General features: G+C 41.3%; 1 protein-coding gene across 1 annotated transcript in view; it reads left to right on the top strand.

Moving 5' to 3' along the window:
* The window catches only part of LRRC1 (leucine rich repeat containing 1), a 239,647-nt gene that overhangs the window by 148,647 nt on the left and 69,730 nt on the right, over window positions 1-21,270 (top strand). The window contains exon 5 of the mRNA XM_040349833.1: window positions 18,574-18,630. Within this exon, the coding sequence (XP_040205767.1) occupies window positions 18,574-18,630 (57 nt within the window). The remainder of the gene's footprint in view (window positions 1-18,573; window positions 18,631-21,270) is intronic.

Raw genomic sequence — 21,270 nt, forward strand, 5'->3', positions numbered from 1 at the left:
AATCAAACATGGGTAATGTACCTTGAAATCTAAAATGCACCACGTGGGGTGGGTGTGGGCAGGGTAGGACACAGTGTCTGACATTATTTATTTTTTCAAACTTGTTATATTGAAAATATGCACATTAACCACTTGACAACCGAGGATGTCCCTGGGACATCCTCGACTTTGTGCAGTGATATCTGAATAATGCCTGCAGCTACAGGCATCATTCAGATATCACCGTCTTCAGTTGCTGATTCTCTGCACGATAAGAACAATCAAAGCGGCAGTTCCGCCGTTTGATCGTTCTTTTAGGCAGCGGCATCAGTTGCTTCTCCGGGCTCTCCCATGCCATCGGGGGCCCGGAGAGTGAATCGGCCGGCGCTGGCTTGGAAGCATAGAGATGACTGTCATCATCTTGACCTACGGAGGCCCGGGCTCGACATTATGACGTCACGCCTGGTACCCGGAAGTAAACAAAGCCGCAATCACGGCTGTCGGCGTGAGATCGGTGAATTTTTTTTCACGATCTCATGCTTGCAAGCCTGGAGGAGAGATGTGGGGTCTTATTGACCCCACATCTCTCCATAAAGAGGACCTGTCACACTGATTCCTATTACAAGGGATGTTTACATTCCTTGTAATAGGAATAAAAGTGATAAAAAAAAGTTTTTTTAAAAGTGTAAAAAAAAAAAAAAATTAAGTAAAAATATATATATATATTTTTTAAAACGCCCCTGTCCCCGGTAGCTCGCGTGCAGAAGCGAACATGCATGCAAGTCCCACCCACATAAGTAAACACGGTTCAAACCCCACGTGAGGTATTGTCGCGTGCGTTAGAGCGTGTGCAACAATTCTAGCACTAGACCTCCTCTGTAACTCGAAAATAGTAACCTGTAAAAAATGTTAAAGCGCCGCCTATGGAGATTTTTAAGTACCAAAGTTTGGCGCCATTCCATGAGTGTGCACAATTTTAAAGCGTGACATGTTGGGCATCATCTTTCACATTATACAAAAAAATTGGGCTAACTTTACTGTTTTGTTGTTTTTTAATTCATTAAACTGTTCTTCTTTCCCAAAAAAAGGCGTTTGAAAAATGATTGCGCAAATACCATGCGAGGGAAAAAAAGTTGCAATGACCGCCATTTTATTCCCTAGGTTGTCTGCTAAAAAAAAATATATATATATATATATATATATATATATATATATATATATATAAAATGTTTGGGGGTTCTGATTTAATTTTCTAGCAAAAAAATTTTGATTTTTACATGAAGGAGAGAAGTGCACACATTATTAACCCCCCAGCACTGGTGTCAGCGAGCGCATTACCACCAGCACTGGTGTAAGCGGACACATTTTTACTCCCAGCACTGGTGTCAGTGGATACATTATTAACCCTGACCACTACACTGCACACTGACCACTACACTGCACACTGACCACTACACTGCACACTGACCACTACACTGCACACTGACCACTACACTGCACACTCACCACTACACTGCACACTACACACTCACCACTCACTACACACTCACCACTACACTACACTCTCACCACTACACTACACTCTCACCACTACACTACACACTCACCACTACACTACACACTCACCACTACACTGCACATTGACCACTACACACCCCACTGACCACTCACCATCAGGGCACAGCACATCAGGTCACAGAGCCCAGCACATTAGGGTACAAGGCACAGCGCACATCAGGGTACAGGGCACAGCACATTAGGGTACAGGGCCCAGAACATCAGGGTACATGGGGCACGTCAGGGTACATGGGGCACGTCAGGGTACATGGGGCACGTCAGGGTACATGGGGCACGTCAGGGTACATGGGGCACGTCAGGGTACATGCGGCACATCAGCCACATCAGGGCACATGGGGCGCATTAGAGCACATGGGGCACAATCAGGGTACATGGGGCGCATTAAGGCACAATCGGGGTACATGGGGGCACAATCGGTCACAATCGGGGTACATGGGGCACAATCGGGGTACATGGGGCACAATCGGGGTACATGGGGCACAATCGGGGTACATGGGGCACAATCGGGGTACATGGGGCACAATCGGGGTACATGGGGCACAATCGGGGCACATGGGGCACATGGGGCACATGGGGCACAATCGGGGCACAATCGGGGCACAATCAGGGCACAATCGGGGTACAGGTCAGCGTTTATTTGTTGTGTTTTTTTCTTCACATGCAGAGTAGCGCAGGAAGCGTCTGTCATAAGTTCACTTCTCTGTCTCACGCTGCGGCTGCTCCCGGCGGCCCCCCCTCTCTTCTCGTCCATCCCAGGTGATATCACAAGCAAATGGGGATGGAGGAGAGGGGGGGCGCCAAGGGGCGGGGAGCAGCCGCAGCGTGAGACAGAGAAGTGAACTTATGACAGACGCTTCCTGCGCTACTCTGCATTTGAAGGAAATCTACTCCCCCCACTTCCGCGGCACCCTCCTGTGGGCCATTTTATAACCAGTCCGCGGGCCGCAAATGGCCCGCGGGCCGGTATTTTGAGACCCCTGCATCAGACAGAAAGTCAGTTATACAAAAGAGAAGAACAGTTACATAAATTGAGGCGGATGGCAGTAGTACATATAGGAGATTATAGAAGATGTATCCTAGCATACGCTAAAAGGGGAAACTGGACCTTCGGGAGCCGATCTAGTGCAATATTTCATATATCTCTATTCCTGACATATGAGGAACACCTGTAAAATCAGAAAAGAAAATAGACAAACTTTAGAACTGTGCAGATAAAAACCTCCTGAATACATAAACATTAAACAAATGTGACCTTAGGTAGCCTATAACATAAAGACATGTTCCATAACCCAGTACACACGATCATTTTTTTTTTTTATTGTATGCAAAGATTAAATAGCAGTTTTTAGACTTTATTAAGCTATGTATGTGCAGTGTACTTCCTTTTTATTTATATGGTCCATGCGGAAAGAGGTGTAGCAGCTTGAGTGGCTGATTACCTGCAGTCCCACGGCCCTGTTATGTCGGATGTATGCCCTGGAAACCCTCCATGTGGTTCCTGTAACTTGTCCATGAGATCCTGGGAAAGACATCTGAGCAGGAAGGAGCGAGGAATCGTGGTGTAACAAGCAGCACTTTTTGACCTCCTTGTGACATAGGGGTCATATTAGAGGGTGAGGAGTTTGGCTATCTTTTCTGGTGGTTGTGGATGGATTGGTTTGCTTATATTCTGTCACAAGAGAATTTGGATCTTTTTGTTTTCAAAAGCACTTTTGTGGACTTTGTCACCTTTAATATGTTGACTATAAGACTTTTTTTAGGGGCTTTATTTCAAACATAAATTTAATGCAGTGTATTGTAGATTTAAAGGGACATTGCCTATGTTTATGAACACTGAGAATGGCTCCTTGCATGTATGGTTTTAGATTTATTAATATCTGTATGTGGTTATTTATTGGCAGCTTTCGGTTTATATTTTATTTAATGCTAGGTTGTAATTTTGAAAAAAAATTCACACATTGTGAGTAGGTTTTTGTGTTTTTAATAATGCAGAGTTTTAATGGTATGTCAGTGCATGATTGTTTGATTTTGAGAAACTGAAGTCTCTGCCCCAGGCAGTCACCGTGGAATGGTAGACCATTTTGAAAATACGGAAACCCCATCCCCCTATGCACCTTCAGTATGGTAAGGTAGGAATGGGACAAGCGGGGATGTGCTTTCAAAAAAGATTGAGGGATGGAAATGGGAATGGTCTGGAATAGGTTCAAGAGTCTAGGCATTATATTTATCTTGAGAATAGCGTTTCTACCCACCCATGTGTATGATTTGTTGCCTCTTCAGTAATTATAGGTATGGCTCTTTAAGTGAATGTTGTCACTCAGGAGCAAACCTCATATATTTGCCCATGATAAATTATTTTGAATTAATTACATTTTCTAAATGAGTGTGTGTAAAGGTTACTACTAGCACAATAAGGAATGCTTCCCTTAGAACGAAGCTCTCCAGTGGCACGCTGGCGCCCCTGAATGGGCTTCCATCGTCACCCGGTCTTCCTTCTGGGTTCACATGCCCTGGCCGTTTGGTCACGGCTGCGGCACTGAGCTCTGAAGAGACAGCACGGTTATGCCGTCCCTTCAGAGCGCATGCATTGGTGATGTCATGCGGTGTAAATCTCTCCTAAACGGTGAATGTTTAGTTGATATTCACTGTACCTACAGGTAAGCCTTAAAGTGAAAAAAAGTCTTTAAAGCGAGCATCTCACGCAATCAAAAAGCATTTACACTATTGGAGGACAGCATGCTTTCTTTTCTGCATAGGTTTCTTTCAAGGTTCCCTGCAGTACATTACATTTATATCTCTTTAATTTTCACTTTGAAAACTGAGCTTTGGCATTTTGCCACTGCAGATTTAGGCTATGTTAAAATATGTAAAATACTTTTATATTTGCAGATCTATTGCACACTGATATGCCTTTTTCTATAAAGATGTGTAATAGTAATGGCAGCCCATATGAGAATACATTTTACATGCATCAGGAAGCCTCCATGCTGATAATTTTGACAGCAGATTTGTTTCCTTTTCTCAATTGCTGTCTATATGAAGAAAATACTTTGCACACCTACTATGTTATTGGTAGAAACCTGAGGTGGAATGTCTTGGGTGGAAATTCTACGGTGGGGCGATTGCATCAGTCAGCATGGCCACTTCAATAGTGCAATGGCCAATTCATTCCAAGCCCAAGACTGGGCTGTTAATGTTAATCAAGCATGATCAAAAAAGTCCTATTCAATACAGGAACCCAAACAGTTATGAGGTGTGGAATGAAGAAACCATCAGGGCTGTGGAGGAAGATGTGTGCAGAGGTCAAAGCCCAGGAAGAGGTGTGGAAATGACGTATTGCACACGGTATACAGAGCACCTATGCGCTATGTATGCGGTACACTCCTAGCGTGCAATTGTCCCTTTGAGCGCAACCATACTGCTGTTGTGGCCTACAATAAAATGGAGTTTGACACCCCACTTCTATGGTGTGATGTATTCTTTTTTATTTTTTTTTACCATAACAATGTTCTCATCCACACATTCTTTGTGTGCATTTTCTGTATTTGAACCCCAGCAATTTTTTTGCTTCCTTTTTATTCTGTTTAAATATGCCAATAAAAGTATGCTATATCTGTTTAATAATTGCAAAATGAACCACTGATCTTTGCAGAAATCTTGTTGGCACATGAGGTCCTGTGCTCTCTGCCTGTGCTGCATTTATATTGGTTACATACATAATTTTTAGTACTATTATACAACCCCCACTCGTCCATTTTATGGAGGAAGGAAGGACATTTTAGTAGACCTACCCTGATTCTTCCTTCCCTATAGAGCAGGGTGAGTGTTGCTACCCTAGTTTGGGAAGTGTACTACTGGCAGAATCACCTGAAGTAAAGGTATAAAGCCTGGAACTGAGACCCCAGATCAGTTGCAATTTACCAAGGACTGGAAATCTGCAATATATAACAATTTTCACACTAGAGGATGAAAAACTATAGACTATATCCATGCATGCTGTCTGTCATTTTCTTGTATGTATGTATGCATGCATGCATGGATGTTTTTGTTAGTTTTCTTTTGCATTTTTATTTGTTGTCCTAAATATGTGAGGTTATGGGAGATTAATGGAGATTATACCTTTGAGGATAATGTATGACTCTTTGTACTCCATTTAGTCATAAATAAACCCTGTAAATTTGGACTGTTACTATGGTGACGTTAACAAAAGCTTAGCATATGAGCTAAAGCGAAGGCTTAGAGGCTTACTGTCCGTTATGATGGCTAGTATGCTGCAGTTGGCAATTTAAACATGTAGCATCTCTTTGATTCTATGTCGTTTTGGGCTAGTCTTGCATCCCATATGTCAATCAAACACAAACTTTTTCATTGCAATGTGCAAGCTTGCAGTTTTTTTGTAGCTTTTAACCCTAATATAATGGCTTGCAACAGGCCGAAACTTGGGCTGCAATTCTTCTTTTATTGTATACATGTACATAGATTATGAGATTTGTCTATACATGAGCATGAAACTTAGACAGAAATTATTTTTGACATTGTACATAAATTTGAGATTTGTATGTACATAGTTACATAGTTGAAGGAAAATCACCGCTCAAGGTGGGTCTGCTATAGGGTCATACACGGGTGTAGGATTCTAAGGGTGCTGGCAGTGCACTAGGCAAACATTGGCGTAAAATGAAGGATGGATGGCCGCACTCCAAACCAAACAGGTTGTCTTTATTTAAACGAACAGCAAAAACATACCAGATCACAGCAACAGAAACAGGAGGATAACCGACGTTTCGCACTGACTTAGTGCTTATTCATGGCTGCCATGAATAAGCACTAAGTCAGTGCGAAACGTCGGTTATCCTCCTGTTTCTGTTGCTGTGATCTGGTATGTTTTTGCTGTTCGTCTAAATAAAGACAACCTGTTTGGTTTGGAGTGCGGCCATCCATCCTTCATTTTACGCCAATAGTTACATAGTTAGTCAGGTTGAGAAAAGACACAAGTCCATCAAGTTCAACCATAAGAAATAAAATATCGTACAATCACATATACCCAATTCTATACCCACAGTTGATCCAGAGGAAGGCAAAAAAAACCAGCAAAGCATGATCCAATTTGCTACAGCAGGGGAAAAAATTCCTTCCTGATCAATCCCCCCCGCCCCCTTGTGGCAATCTGATATTCTCCGGATCAACTTTACCTATAAATGTTGGTACCCAGTTATATTATGTACATTTAGGAAAGAATTCAGGCCTTTCCTAAAGCACTTTACTGAGCTGGCCAGAACCACCTCTGGAGGGAGTCTATTTCACATTTTCACAGCTCTTACTGTGAAGAAACCTTTCCGTATTTGGAGATGAAATCTTTTACTCTAGACGTAAAGAGTGCCTCCTTGTCCTCAGTGTTGACTGTAAAGTGAATAACAACACCAAGTTCACTATATGGACCCCTTATATATTTGTACATGTTGATTATATCTCCTCTTAATCTCCTCAAGAGTGAATACATTTAGTTCTTCTAATCTTTCATCATAGCTGAGCTCCTCCATGCCTCTTATCAGTTTGGTTGCCCTTCTCTGCACTTTCTCCAGTTCCCCAATATCCTTCTTGAGAACTGGAGCCCAAAACTGAACTGCATATTCCAGATGAGGTCTTACTAATTTTTACAGGGGCAAAATTATATCTCTCTCTGGAGTCCATACCTCTCTTAATACAAGAAAGGCCTTTGCTCGCTTTGGAAACCGCAGCTTGGCATTGCATGCCATTATTGACCTTATGATCTACCAAAACTCCCAGATCCTTCTCCACTGCGGATCCCCCCAGTTCTACCCCTCCTAGTATGTATGATGCATGCATATTCTTGGCCTCCAAGTGCATAACTTACATTTATCAACATTAAACCTTATCTGCCACTCTGTCGCCCAATTAGACAGAGCATTGAGGTCGGCTTGTAAATTGGCGACATCCTGTAAGGACGTTATTCCACTGCATTGAATATGGGATTTGGCTGTACTGTTCTTTACATTGTATGAGTATTTTGAATACTGTGTGATTTTATGGTGTACACCTGGGTCTGAAACGTAATAAAGTGAAAATGTACACCCTGCTATATCACTTCAGGCTGGCCCCTTTTGCAGGTATAGCTATGTAAAACATTACAAATAAGTGCCTATTCTGTTTAAAATCCAGTAATTCACGGTCATACCCTGCTCTGCACATGCTCAGTTGCTCTCCATTTTTAGGCACAGGTGAATTTGTAGAGGCAGATCTGCTGACAGCCTTAAAGCAGAATTAAACCTTTATAGCCAAGGAAGCTGCTTCTGCTTGATCTGTAACTGCCATGTTGCCGCACACCATGCACATCAGTTAGGACGCCAACCATTTGATGGTTTGACAGTTTGAGGACACAAGAAAAAGTGACAGTTGGCAATCCTGGCATTCCAGGAATGTATTTTTTTTTTTTTTTTTTTTACTTAAATTAATGAGTTTATTTCTGCTTTTTAATTTACTACTGTTCAGGGGCTCTGGGATTCAGCAAAATGGCAGCCTCCAGTTAGGAGAAACAAAAGCAATGCTGGATGCAATTTACAGCACACTCTAATGTTGAATGTGTGTTTCTTGCTAAATATTTTTTTTTTATATATATAGTTTGTTATGGGTAAAGTTCTGCTTTTAGTTCTTTTATACTTATTTTGGAAACTGTATAGCCAGACTAACTGAACAGCTGCTATGACCTTTTAAGGCACAAGCTATATAGCATAGTGCTTTTACCAAGTCATTTGCCCCTTTGTATCTTCTACAGTACTTGGTTGATTCTGCCTGGTCCAGACTTACCCTCTGTGAGCTGACCATGTGTCTCTGCCTCCCCCCCCCCTCTTTCTGTCGGCTTTAACCAAGAAGGGAGAATGCTTAATTTAAAACGGTTCTAAAGTCACAATGTTATTTTAAAGCGGAGTTCTGCCTTCCTCTTTACAAAAAATTAAAGTCAGCAGCTACACATACTGTAGCTGCTTACTTTTAATATTAGAACACTTACCTGTTCTGGAATCCAGCGATGTTGGCACTGCAACCGATATTTCCATCAGCTGTCGGGTGCTGCCTCTGCCCTTGCCGGTAAGGGAACATGGCTGTGTCCCTACTGCGCATGCAAAAAGCGCGGCTGCGCTCTCCTACTTGCCCGTCAGTAGGGGAAGGAGGAGGAGGAGGAGGGGGCCGGACTTCTGATGTACCTCACTGACTGCGAGGTCTGGTAAAAGTGGGGACGGTACCTGTCAAAAACAGGTACCCGCTCCCCCCCCCCATCCTCCGAAAGGTGCCAAATGGGGGGAGGAATCGGATAAGCTGAAGTTCCACTTTTGGGTGGAACTCCACTTTAATGCATTACCTGGTAAAAAACCTTTGCCAGCGTTTTGCTTGGCTCCACCCAAAATACTCACCTGAGTCCTGTATTGATCCAGTGCTGTGCCCGTCTGCAGCAGCACTGCTTTTTCTCCTTTAGTATAAACCTCTTCCTTTTATAATCTGCAAAAAAAAGGACCACTTTAATTGTTGCCAAATTGGATGTTTTTGCTTGAGTTATGGGGTGAACTCAGTTTAAATTTGGTACAGTGCCCTTGTACTGAAGTCTCTCAAGTTGTAAACACAGGTAGCAATTGCCACACATTTCAATGCAACAGCCCCCAAATTCTGAATTTATTAGGACATCAAATGGGTAAAGTGTCTGTCAGTGAACCTATATAAAAACTTTGCATGTATAGTTTTTGTATTCAAATTTTCTCTTCACCAAGTACTCATCTGAATAATTCGTTCTTCATATGTCCCAATTACCTGGTGATCTTGCCAGCAGCTTTAACGTTTTGTTCCTCTTCTTCTGACAACAAGACCAGACTACTTACTGATTTCTTGCTGAGCCATTCTTCATTTCTGCAGACATACGGCCTCTTGAGTACAATATTAGTCCGCCTATGATTACACAGTCGTCATAGGCGTGCGCACAGGGTGTGCCCAGGCACACCCTATTCACCCTTTACAGCACAGATTCTCCCTACTTCCCTGGCTCCCTCCTTCCCCCTGCAGTGCTACCAGCTTCCCTCCTCTCCCGCCAGCTGTTGCTGCAAGGATGTTTTAGGATGAGTGGAGGAAGGGGCCTGTAAATATGTAATTGACCATCCCCTTCCCTTTCTGAATGAACATCGTGAGTGATCAGTAGTGTGTGTTTGAGCTTTTGGGTGCACACCCTAATGGAATAGACTGTGCACACCTATGACAGTCATACATGCCCCCCTCCCATTCCAAGGAGATCCATTTATCCCTGCATACAGCTTAAAAATGACTTCTGACTGTCTTCTTGGAGCTAAATGTGTGACATGGCGCAAAGTGCTGGGCGACGATTTGCAGATCTGCCATTTCGGGATGTCGATTTGCGGATTGTCATGATGTTGATAACTTGTTCTATTTACAGATATCTGTAAAGATAGTAAACTGATAAACTGGTAATTCCCGCTTTAGTATTCCATACAAGTTACCTACATTTCATGCGTATGACTTATGTGGGCCCTACATGGATTGAAATTTGGCTACTTGAGCAGGGACCGAATGAATTTTGATCCATGTATGGGCAGGGAGGTTGTACATAATTTAACTTCTGTACAATAGCTCTGTCCTGATTTTTTGTTTATTTTTATCTGCACTCTGATCAGCACTGCCAGCTTAGCCAGTGTATTCTGACAGTGGGGACCTCTCCCCGCTGTCAGAATACAATAGCGCAGTGGAGAGGAGTCACACACTCAGTGTGGATGGGGGAATCGGGTCCTTTTTTTTTTTTTTTACCTGCTGATTGAATGGAAAAATGACTCCTCCTGCCTTATAATTAGGCTTCATGTACACTGCTGCTGGTAAACTGACATTTAAGAGCAGTTAGGTGTTTTTCTTTATCAGTACATGTACACACGGTCATTTTTATAGTAGTTTCTAGGCAGTTGAGTTTTTTTAGAAGCATTTTCTGGAAAGCAAAAAGTGTGTTCAGGATGGATGTTCAGAGGCATTTGAAATGGCAAATGCCTGTAACAGCTTGTAAATGCGGTAACTCGCGTTTTAGCCATGTTTCGTTTACAGGCATTTTTAATTTTTGACTATTTGAAAAACAAAAAAAGATTCTAAATGCGGCGCGTAAATGTGGCAAAACAGATGTTTTTAAATGTCTGTTACTATCTGTCAAGTTAAATCGTTCAGGAAATCATTCCTTCTGATCTCTTGGAAAATCCTTACAATTGATGCCAGCGTGACAGGCTGGGGAGGTGTCCAAAACACCTTGTCTGTGCAGTAGAATCCTCTCCCAATTAACACTCTAGAGATTTAGCTTATTTTGTTGTCCCTACAGTGCTTGTCATCCTGACTGGAGTCATCAGAACAGGATCCAGTCAGACAACGCCATAGCAATGGAGCACATCTGTCAGGAAAGAACCAGAAATCTTGCCATAGCAAGAAAGGTATAAAGCATTATATCCTGGCCAGAACTTCATATTCCAGCCTTGTCTGCCATTTACATATGCAAGTACAGGGTGTTTTTGATGTGGATGCCCTCTGATTGCTCCCATAGCTTTGTGGAATGTTAATTTTAAGTTTTCTCTTCACATCAGAAAGTGCCTTTGTAACTATCAAATAATCCTTCCGAAAGATTCCTTTACTTGTCACCATAACCTCTGTACGTGTCTGAGCTGGTGCTTTTGTCTGGTAAAGGGTCACGGGACAAGGTGGTGGTGAGGCCCAGAGCCTTTCTTTCCTAAGGTGGTTTCAGCCTTTCAACTCAACCAACACATCTTTTTCGATCGGTCTGGCTTCAGTTCATCAGTGGAAGAGACCCCTCCTATGCGTCTATGTGTGTGTGTGTGTTCCTCCTGTACGTTTCAATCTCGTAGACTCTATATTAAGAAATACTGATTCCTTTTGTCATCCCTGATGATAGCAGGGAAGAAATGTCTTGGGCTACCATTTCTCAGTGTCAGACCAAATCATCATCCAAAGCTTATAATTTAATGGATCAGGTTGCACCCAATTCTGTCAAGGCATACTCTACGACACAGGTGTCAAACACAAGGCCCCCGGGCCAAATCCGGCCCTCTAGGCCATTTCATGTGGCCCTCGTACCTCTCCTGCAGCTACAGGAGAGCTCCAGCCCTCCTCTGGTACTATTCCAGACCCTTACTTTCTGCCTTAAAGCAATGCATCCATCTTCTTCCCAGCAGCAGCATAAGGAAAATGGGGTGCACTGTGATGTAAGGGAGAGTGGGGGACTCAACTTCTGATGGTGGGGTGGCTCTTGACATCTAATTTAAAGGGAAGGGGATGCCCTGGACATCTAATCTTACAGATACAACCGGCCTTTTTGAGGGCAATCATAATGCTGATGCGGCCCACGATGAAATTGAGTTTGACACCCCTGCTCTACGAGATCCATGATTGCTTTTTGCCATTAAACAACTGTTTTTTTTTCCAGGTTTGTCCAATTTATTTCAAATGCTTTTTAAATTTAGTGTGTGTGTGTGTGTGTGTGTGTTTTTTCTTTCTCTTAAGTTGTGCTATGGGAATGGGAGCATGTAACAGATATAGTTGTTGGCCCAGTTTGGCTGCAAAAATAGACTTGGAAATACTGGTTGTGGAAAGTTAAAATAATTAAATTGAGTATAAGAATAAGTGCTTGCCTCCTGGCATTTGTGTTTTTGACTACCCACTGAAGATCTTTCATAGCATTGTTGGGTGTCAGTTGAGCATGTGTTGTCATGTTTTTACAGCCACAAGACAATGCTTAGAGAAGCATTTCTCAGGCTCCCATTTAATTATGTTGTCTTCAATATAAAATAGGAATTTGTACAGGTTATCAAGTATTTTATACTTGCACAACACCTTTTTAAATCAATGTAACTATGTTGGATACATATGACTCAAGTAAATGACAATTTGTATTGGTAATAACGTTCAATAAAAATTTTATAAAAAAAAAAAATAGGAATTTGATAATTTTACAGTGCAGTACAAAGAGTATCAGTATACAGAAATCTAATGGAGCCTTTCAGAACTCTACCTATACCAAGCTGTTTTACCTGCCAACAGATTTATAGATCTGCCTGTCGTGAGAATGAAATTGCTCTGTCATGCAGCAAAGTTCTGTCTGCATAGCTCTGCTCTGTCTACCAACATGATTTTTCTTTGGTACGGCTACCAGTAACACTAATATGGTTCATCCCTCCCCCAGCTTGTAATTTTGGTAGTGAAGGGAGTAGACTGATGACCTCATTTGTGTGTCTACTCTCCCTCCTTTATCAGTATATTCCTTGCTTTGCAAAAAAAAATTGATTTTGGCCTCCTTGAGCTTCAACCCTCAGCCTGAATGAAGTATGTTGTACAGGGACTCTCTTACTAAAGAGCTTATATACCGGTACTTATATTCATGAAGCTGATATATGAGGGGTATATATGATGAGATATTTGGTAGAAAAAATTGAATTTGATTGTCTGCCTTTTATTTTTTAAAGCAGTGTGCTTTGCTGCTGTCTAAAATGTTTGAAGTTTTGTACAATATTGCAATGTTGGTGTGCATAGAATTTTTTTTTTAAATCCTTCCTTCAGGTTTGCGTGTTTTGGCCTTTCCACATATGTATCTTTGGGATGTGCTAGATTAAAGTGTGCAAGAGATCAAAGATTTAAGGCATTTCGTGCATGTTTAAATTTTAGTTGATTGAATTTAGATTTCATCCTCTGTTAAGATTTGTAAAGAAAAATGTTGTCTACTAACCATTTATTTGGTGGTATTATACTTTCTATTTTAATGGATGCTACAATGAAACTGTGTGTGTGTGTGTTTGTAAACCTCAGTCATGAAATTTGAACAAATTACATACAGTATATCTGTAGTATTGTCTCTCTTCAAAGCTTGCAGTGTTTCTCTCTGGTTCTTCCTTTCTCTGTTGATGAATTTGTGACGGGGAGGAGAGCTTAGAACACAGCCCTGCATCGTTCCTTCGATCCTGTGCTGGATTTTGAGGGGATTGTATCCCTTCCCTCCAGCTCTCACACACTGTACAAGAGCTCTATATGCAATTCAGCACTTTGAACAGATGTAAAAGAGAAGACTGCAGATAAATAAGCACAGCTTATTGTGGGAGAACTTGTTTCATTAATACAAATCATCACTGGGTGAGGGTTTACAACCACTTCAATATAGTTGAGGTATTGCACTTTAGTAAATGTTGCAAAAAACGTCAGCTAGGATTGAAATCTTGATTTTTTGATTTGCAAACAGTCTAAATATGTAGGTCCGTGTTACTTCAAAAAAATTCTCAAAATATTGCTTCCTCAGGATTCAGTCACTGGTCCAGAACAAGCACGCTACAAATGAGGTCCTAAATTCTGATCTACATATTTTATTTGGTAGGAAAAAAAATAGAAAACTGGGTTACTTGAGAAAGTAACTTATTGATGTAAAATGACAAGACAATGCAAGCTTATAGAAAGTAGCCCAGAAAACGTTTTAGAAGAGAGGTTACCAATGGCAGCCCTGCAATTTTTTCTTAAATTACAATATAGGCAAACTGAACACATGGTAGTACTAGCTAGTCAGTTATGCACCTGTTTTATTTTGATAGACCTTGAAAAAGCAAAGTCTTCTTTCTACTACTACTTATACATGTGGGGTAGGTGGCACAGTTGTCAGGAATAATATTTGACCAGCATCTGTACATTACTTGGCAGTACATTCTTCTTTTTGTAGTTATAAACAATAGCGTTAAACATAAGCTGTAACTGTGTTTCAGGTATGTTATGTATTGTATAGTAAAGGTCAATTCATTATCCGTTCTCTTTTTGACAATAGTTTAGTTCCCCTTCTGTCAGGACCCGGGTCTGAACCTGTAACCTCTTCGGTGATTTCTGTACTTGCTGAGCCACTTGAGATGCTGGGCAGCACTCTTTCTGATTCATTGGACAACCTGCTTTGTTTCTGCTGAACCTTGAACTTTGCTCATGAATTTCCCTGATTTACACCATGTTCTGGTACTTCCTGTTTGCCAGAATAATGCGCTCTCTCTAGCCAAGATCTCATTCTTGTCACTCCTCCTGCCATCCCTGTCTTATCTACCACTCGTTGGCCAACCTTTAAATTAATTCCTCAACTTCACTTCTGCTTGATCCCAACCTGCAACCATTCGTTACTGACCTTTTAGCTTGTTTACTATCAAAGATTCTGCTTATCCCTACCTGCAATATATGCTGCTAAACCCCAACTTGCTCTCCTTTTTTTTGGAGTGATACTAACACACAGAAAAATCCATCTCCACCATCAGGAGCTCTGGTGAACACCAGTTATACTCTGCACCTCTAGTGAGCCGATGTCATCCACCAGGGCGACCTATTTCTGTACTTATCCAGCCAGTCGGTAGGTGCTTCTCTGCTACTATAGCTGCTAACCTCTGAGATTGACTCCAGACCCTGTGATACCTTACTTTTACTTATTCTGGCAAATAAAGATTTTGGGCTCCATAATTATAATTTTAAAAGTAATTTATTTACAAAATATTCTCACGTTGTTGTGTAAACATCTGGTAGCATCTATACCCAATATTCCATATAATTTTTTTTTTTTTTTAATGCAAAATATTTGTTTATTTACTTCAGTTGACATGTGACTGGCCTAAGAAAAACGGTTATTTTCAGCTACATCAACACCATAGTACATAAAACTAGATAAAGTGCTTTAACATTATCTGCTTTTTATAGAAATCTGGAGCATCATCATTGATATTCGAAGTGTAATGCAGGTTTATTTCTTCCCCATGTGTTAAATGGACTATATTTGACTGCCAGTGAAGACAGACTGTTGTGAAAATGGGCTATTAAATACGAAGTGCTTCAGCAATGACTATTTACTACAATGCTTAATGAATTTTAAAGAGTTCCTCTCTACTTCTCATGTTGTAGAAAAGGTTATCCCAAGATTTAAATTTTCTTAAAACATCTAGTGTAATGTGGATTTTGGAAGATTTGAACAAAACCTGTATTTAACCCCTTCCTTACTGGGCACATATACCCCTTCCTGACCAGGTGAAAAACATTTTTTTTCTCAGTCTAGGCAATACGTATTCTTCTACATATTTTTGGTAAAAAAAAAAAAAAAAAAAGAAATCGCAAGAAGCGTCTTACAAAATAGGGGACAGAATTATTATTAATTTTTTTTTTTTTTTTACTACTAATGGCGGCAAACAGCATTTTTTTTGTGACTGCGACATTATGGCGGACACATCGGACATTTTTGGCGCCATTCACATTTATACAGCGATCAGTGCTATAAATATGCACTAATTACTATATAAATGTGACTGGCATTGAAGGGGTTAACACTAGGGTTTGAGGAAGGGGTTAAATGTGTACCCTGAATTGTGTTCTAACTGTGTGTGGAGGGGTGTGACTGGGGGAGGTGACCGATCTATGTCCCTATGTACAAGGGACACAGATCGGTCTCCTCTCTCCCCTGACAGGACAAGGATCTCTGTGTTTACACACAGAGCTCCACGTCTTGTCCCTGTAGCCGCCGATCCCAAGTGCCTGGAGGACATCACGGCCGGCAGGCACTCGCATCGGCATCTCAGCGATGCGGCACAGCCAGTTAGAGAATTAGAACCACCCTGCGGCCGTATAAAGTCGTACGGCCGTCGGGCAGTGGTTAAAGAGGAGCTTCAGGCAGGTTCCAAAAAATGAATAGTTCCGTACAAGAACTGTAGCTGCTGACTTTTATTAAACGGACACTTATCAGTCCGGGATCTAGTACTGTGATAACCTAGGTCAGTTCCTCGATCTTCGAGTCCCCAGCGCCAACTTGTTAACTATGGGAAGCTGGATATGACTACTTGTGGCTTCACAACCAGCTTTCCACTGAGCTGCACTCTATGAATAATCCCGCAGCCTCCTGTGACGCATCCCAGAAGGTTGCGGGAAGGGGTATGGGTGAACTTCGGCTCAGATAACTGCAAAAACTAGATCCTCGCGCCCCCCCCCCCCCAAAAAAAAAATATTTTAAATATGGTAGACGAGGAAGAGCAGAACTTCCCCTTTTGGATCTACATATGTATAAATTTATTTTATCCTCAAGTTCTGATTGTGCATGTCTCGTTTTAACAAAACTGGTACCCAGTTAAAAAAATGGCTATTTGTATTTTAGCTTATTTTAGCTTCTCTACACTGATGGATGATATGTGATCGTTATGGGTTGGTGCATATTTCTTGCCGCTGCACCGATCTGGTATTGTGTCCAGTCAATGCTGCTGCTTTAACCCTTATCACTAAAGATGAACTGTCCTCAGCCCTAGCCGTGTTAGAGCACAGAATTGCTGGCATGATTGCATCCATTCCACAGGGTGGCAGGAAGCATGACATATCCCCCCTCCCTGAAGTCTCCTTGTTGGAGTTGAGAATAGGGAAAAGCTAAAAAACTCAGGATTAAGTGGAGTGCCCGGCAGATGAGTGTGCTTCCGAGCAATCTGGACAAAGAGAAATCCAAATTACGTCTGCCTCTCAGTCATAGAGGCTTTCAACTTAACTCTGTCTTTAAGTTGGCTCTTGAAAAAGCAGAGGTGACTGAGCCCCTCTGGTCCTCTTGGGCTCCCTGAGGCCTCTCCAGGCCGCCACAGGCTTTCCCCCGACACCCCCTGCCGGAACAGGCAGTGTATGCTGATTGGGAATATCCTGACAGGATTTTGTTCCTCTTGAGAGGTTTTCCCTTTTTGTATCCAATGGATCAAAGGTTCGTTAAGAAATTAAGCATGCCAGCTATAGCTGCAGCTGTCTCTCCATAAAACCGCTTAACGACCGCCGCATGTATATGTACATCCCCGCCTTTCCGCGGGTCGGGGGTCCGATCGGGACCCCCCCGCTACATGCGGCGGTCGGAAACCCGCGGCCGAACCTTCAACATGTAAAAAAAAAATATTAATAAAAATTACATAAAACTATCCCCAATTTTGTAAACACTAACTTTTGCGCAAACCAATCAATAAACGCTTATTGCGTGTTATTTTTAGTAAAAAAAAAATAATGTAGAAAAATACGTATCGGCCTAAACTGAGGAAAAAAGTTTTTTTTATATATTTTTGGGGGATATTTATTACAGCAAAAACTAAAAAAATATTATTTTTTTCAAAATTGTCGCTGTATTTTTGTTTATAGCGCAAAACTAAAAACCGCAGAGGTGATCAAATACCACCAAACGAAAGCTCTATTTGTGGGAAATTTTGTTTGGGAGCCACATCGCACGACCGCGCAATTGTCAGTTAAAGCGACGCAGTGCCAAATCGCAAAAAGTGGCCTGGTCTTTGACCAGCAATATGGTCTGGGGCTGAAGTGGTTAAGGACATTATTTGTATGCTTTTTGTTCAAACAAGGGCTGCAGCAGTGTGCATAGACATATTTATTTTTATTGGAATGTATATACTGTATAAAACAGCAGATAAACCTACATTTACTGTAATTGACTGCATCATATTCCTTCATACTTCAATAAATGTATTTTTAAATGCAAGCTGTGAATTACCTGAATTTAACCTGACATCAATCTCTTGCAATTCCCTGCACAGCAAAGAAGGGAAAAGTGGCCTAAGGAGCCAATCACATGTGCTGCAGTACAAGCGACCTGCTGATAGGAAGAGAGCAAAGTGAAAAAGATGAGCATGTTGGTGTGCTTCTCCTTTCAATGTCCATTGACAGACTCAGGGAGGGACTAGACCTGTAAGTAAAACTGCAGCAGAGAACGATTAGGCTTCATACCTGCAGTGTTGGGGGGCCTTTGTAAATCTCAGATCGGGATAGAAATACAAATCATTTGGCAGGTAAAAATGCACTTGTCTGCCTTGGCTTTCTCCATAATTAAGGAACGCTAATAGTTTTCTGTTCGGTGGAGAATTTTCCCCTTTATGTACATAAACTTTTAATCAGTGTTGTCAATCTTTTGTTTATGATGTTTTCTTTCTTTTTTTTTTCCAGCCTAACAAACCTGGCTTCATTAGAGCTGAGAGAAAATTTACTGACCTATTTACCAGAGTAAGTTAATGGCTTTTATTCGCTGGGGGCTGTTTTAGCTCCAATTAGCTCCAATGAAAATGTGTGCACAGAATGTTGACTGTCAGGGTTTACATGTTAAAACAAATGCCTTTAAGCCATTAAAACAATTGTAATTTTTTTTGTGGTTTGTAATGAAATCAGCATAGATTATCATTATACACATTACGGATTCATATTTGAACTGCTGTTCCTGATTGGTCTAGAAGTCCTACTGTCCTACATAATTGCCAACCCTGCTAGGAAGCATGTTTTCAAGTAGAGTTAAATGCTGTAACTTATTTGAATTGGGCTTGCCATTGAGAATATTTGTGAATGGTTTTGGATATTAAGGTGGTGTACATCCCTGGCCAAAAGTTTTTTGAAAATGACACATTTAAATTTTGTCTGCTGCTTCAGTGTTTTTTTTTTGTTGTCGGATATTACTATGGTATACAAAGATAGAGTGTGTGTGTGTGTGTGTGTGTGTGTGTGTGATATATATATATATATATATATATATATATATATATATATATATATATATATATATATATATATATATATATATATATATATATATATATATTGTGTGTGTGTGTGTGTATGTGTATAATATATCTATCGCTCTCTCTCTCTCTATATATATATATATATATATATATATATATATATATATATATATATATATATATATATATATATTCTTACCAGTATTTCATTAGGCTTCATGTACACTGCTACTGGTAAACGGATGCTGGGAGCAGTTGGCCGTTATTTTCAGCTGCCCTTGAACTCTCCTCTGTTATCTTATCAGTAAATGTACACAGGTCGTTTATAGTTTCTAGGCAGTTGAGTTTAGAAGCATTTTTTGGAAAGCAAAAAAATGCGTTCAGGATGGATGTTCAGCATTTGAAACGCCAAATGCCTGTAACAGCTGTAAACGTGGTAACTCGTGTTTAGCCTTGTTGCGTTTTTACAGGCGTTTTTTGATTTTTGACTATTTGTGTAAAAAAAAAAAAAAAAAAAAAAAGCTTCTAAACGCAAACGCGGCTAAACGTGGTGAAACTGACATTTTTAAACGTCGGTTGCTATCTGTTAAATGAAAAGAAACCCCACACGTGTTTTTGTTCTCCGGACAAGGTTTTTTCTAGATGTCCCAAACAATCGGAAAGGGGATTCATCGGAGAAAATAACTTTACCCCAGTCCTCAGCAGTCCAATCCCTGGACCTTTTGTAGAATATCAGTCAGCTCCTGATGTTTTTCCTGGAGAGAAAATAACACCAGGCCATCCTCTAAAAGTCTGCGTGTAAATGTGCATAAGCATGCACTCACACCTGCCTGCTGCCATTTCTGAGCAAGCTCTGCACTGGTGGTGCCCCGACCCCACAACTGAATCAACTGTAGGAGATGGTCCTGGTGCTTGCTAGACATTCTTGGGTACCCTGAAGCCTTATTTCCAACAATTGAGCCTGTTCTTGATGATCCAATAAATGGTGTATTTAGGTTCAATCTTAGTAGCAGCAATACCATTGCCTGTTACTCCCTTTTTGTGCAAAACAGTGATGACTGCATGTTTCCCTGCAGGTAAGCATGGTTAAATGGAAGAACAATGATTTGAAGCACCACCCTCCTTTTTAAAGCTTAAAGTCTGTTATTCTAACTCTGTTAGCATTACAGAGTGATTTCCAGCCTCGTCTTTGTCAACATTGACATCTATGTGAACGAGCGAATCAATGATATGTCAGCTGGCCCTTTAGGGCTAAAATGCAATGAAAATTATTTTTGGAGGGGATAAGTTCAGTTTCATGGCAGAGAGGGACTTTGCTCTTCAGAACATCTTCATGGAGTATATGCAAATTGCCATCGTAAAAACTGAGACAGAAGACTTTGAAAATTGAATATTTGTGTCATTCTCAAAACTTTTGGCCAGGGCTGTAGTCAGTGGAACTAAACATGTGATGACTGGGCATGTATTGGCATAGAATGAGCTATTTTGGTATATTTGGCACAAATGTAGCCTTTCCTGCATATTCCCACTGAGATTTTTCAGGTTATTGCATAGATGCAGTTGGTTTGAGGTCCCCCTTACAACCATGTAGTGTGCTGCAATTGACATGTGTTGTAGGTGCACCTGAAAGGCGCATTGGGACGCCATTCAAAATGAATGGTATTACACCACCAAACACATTACCACAACACAGTAGCCAGCCTAAAAAACTTTACTACAGGCATAGTGTAGACAGGAACACAGAAGTACCTGTACATGCCTGCAGCAGCCTCAACGTTTTGCGATTATTGGCAAAACACAGGCCGCTTTCCTGCAGAGAGCTTCAACACTGTTATTTCTGTTCCATTAAAAAAAAGTACCTGGTATTTTTTATTTTTTTATTTTTTAGGATTAATATTTGGGTGGATGCAGCATTGGTCCCCTGCTGCCTCTACACTGAGAATCGAACAGTGCCAAACCGAGCAATGGAACAGCGCCAGAGCTGACAGTCGCAGCTCTCTGCTCCCTCCTTGCTCATTGGAGTGCTGGGCTGTGGAGGGGGGCAGGGGCTCGCTGAGAGCCTGAGCCGGGTGTCAGTCCAGTGACCTGGTGGATCCCGAAGCAGTGGTCGTGATGACGTGAAGCCAGGCCT

This window comes from Rana temporaria, chromosome 4 (assembly GCF_905171775.1).
Source record: "Rana temporaria chromosome 4, aRanTem1.1, whole genome shotgun sequence".
NCBI lineage: Eukaryota > Metazoa > Chordata > Amphibia > Anura > Ranidae > Rana > Rana temporaria.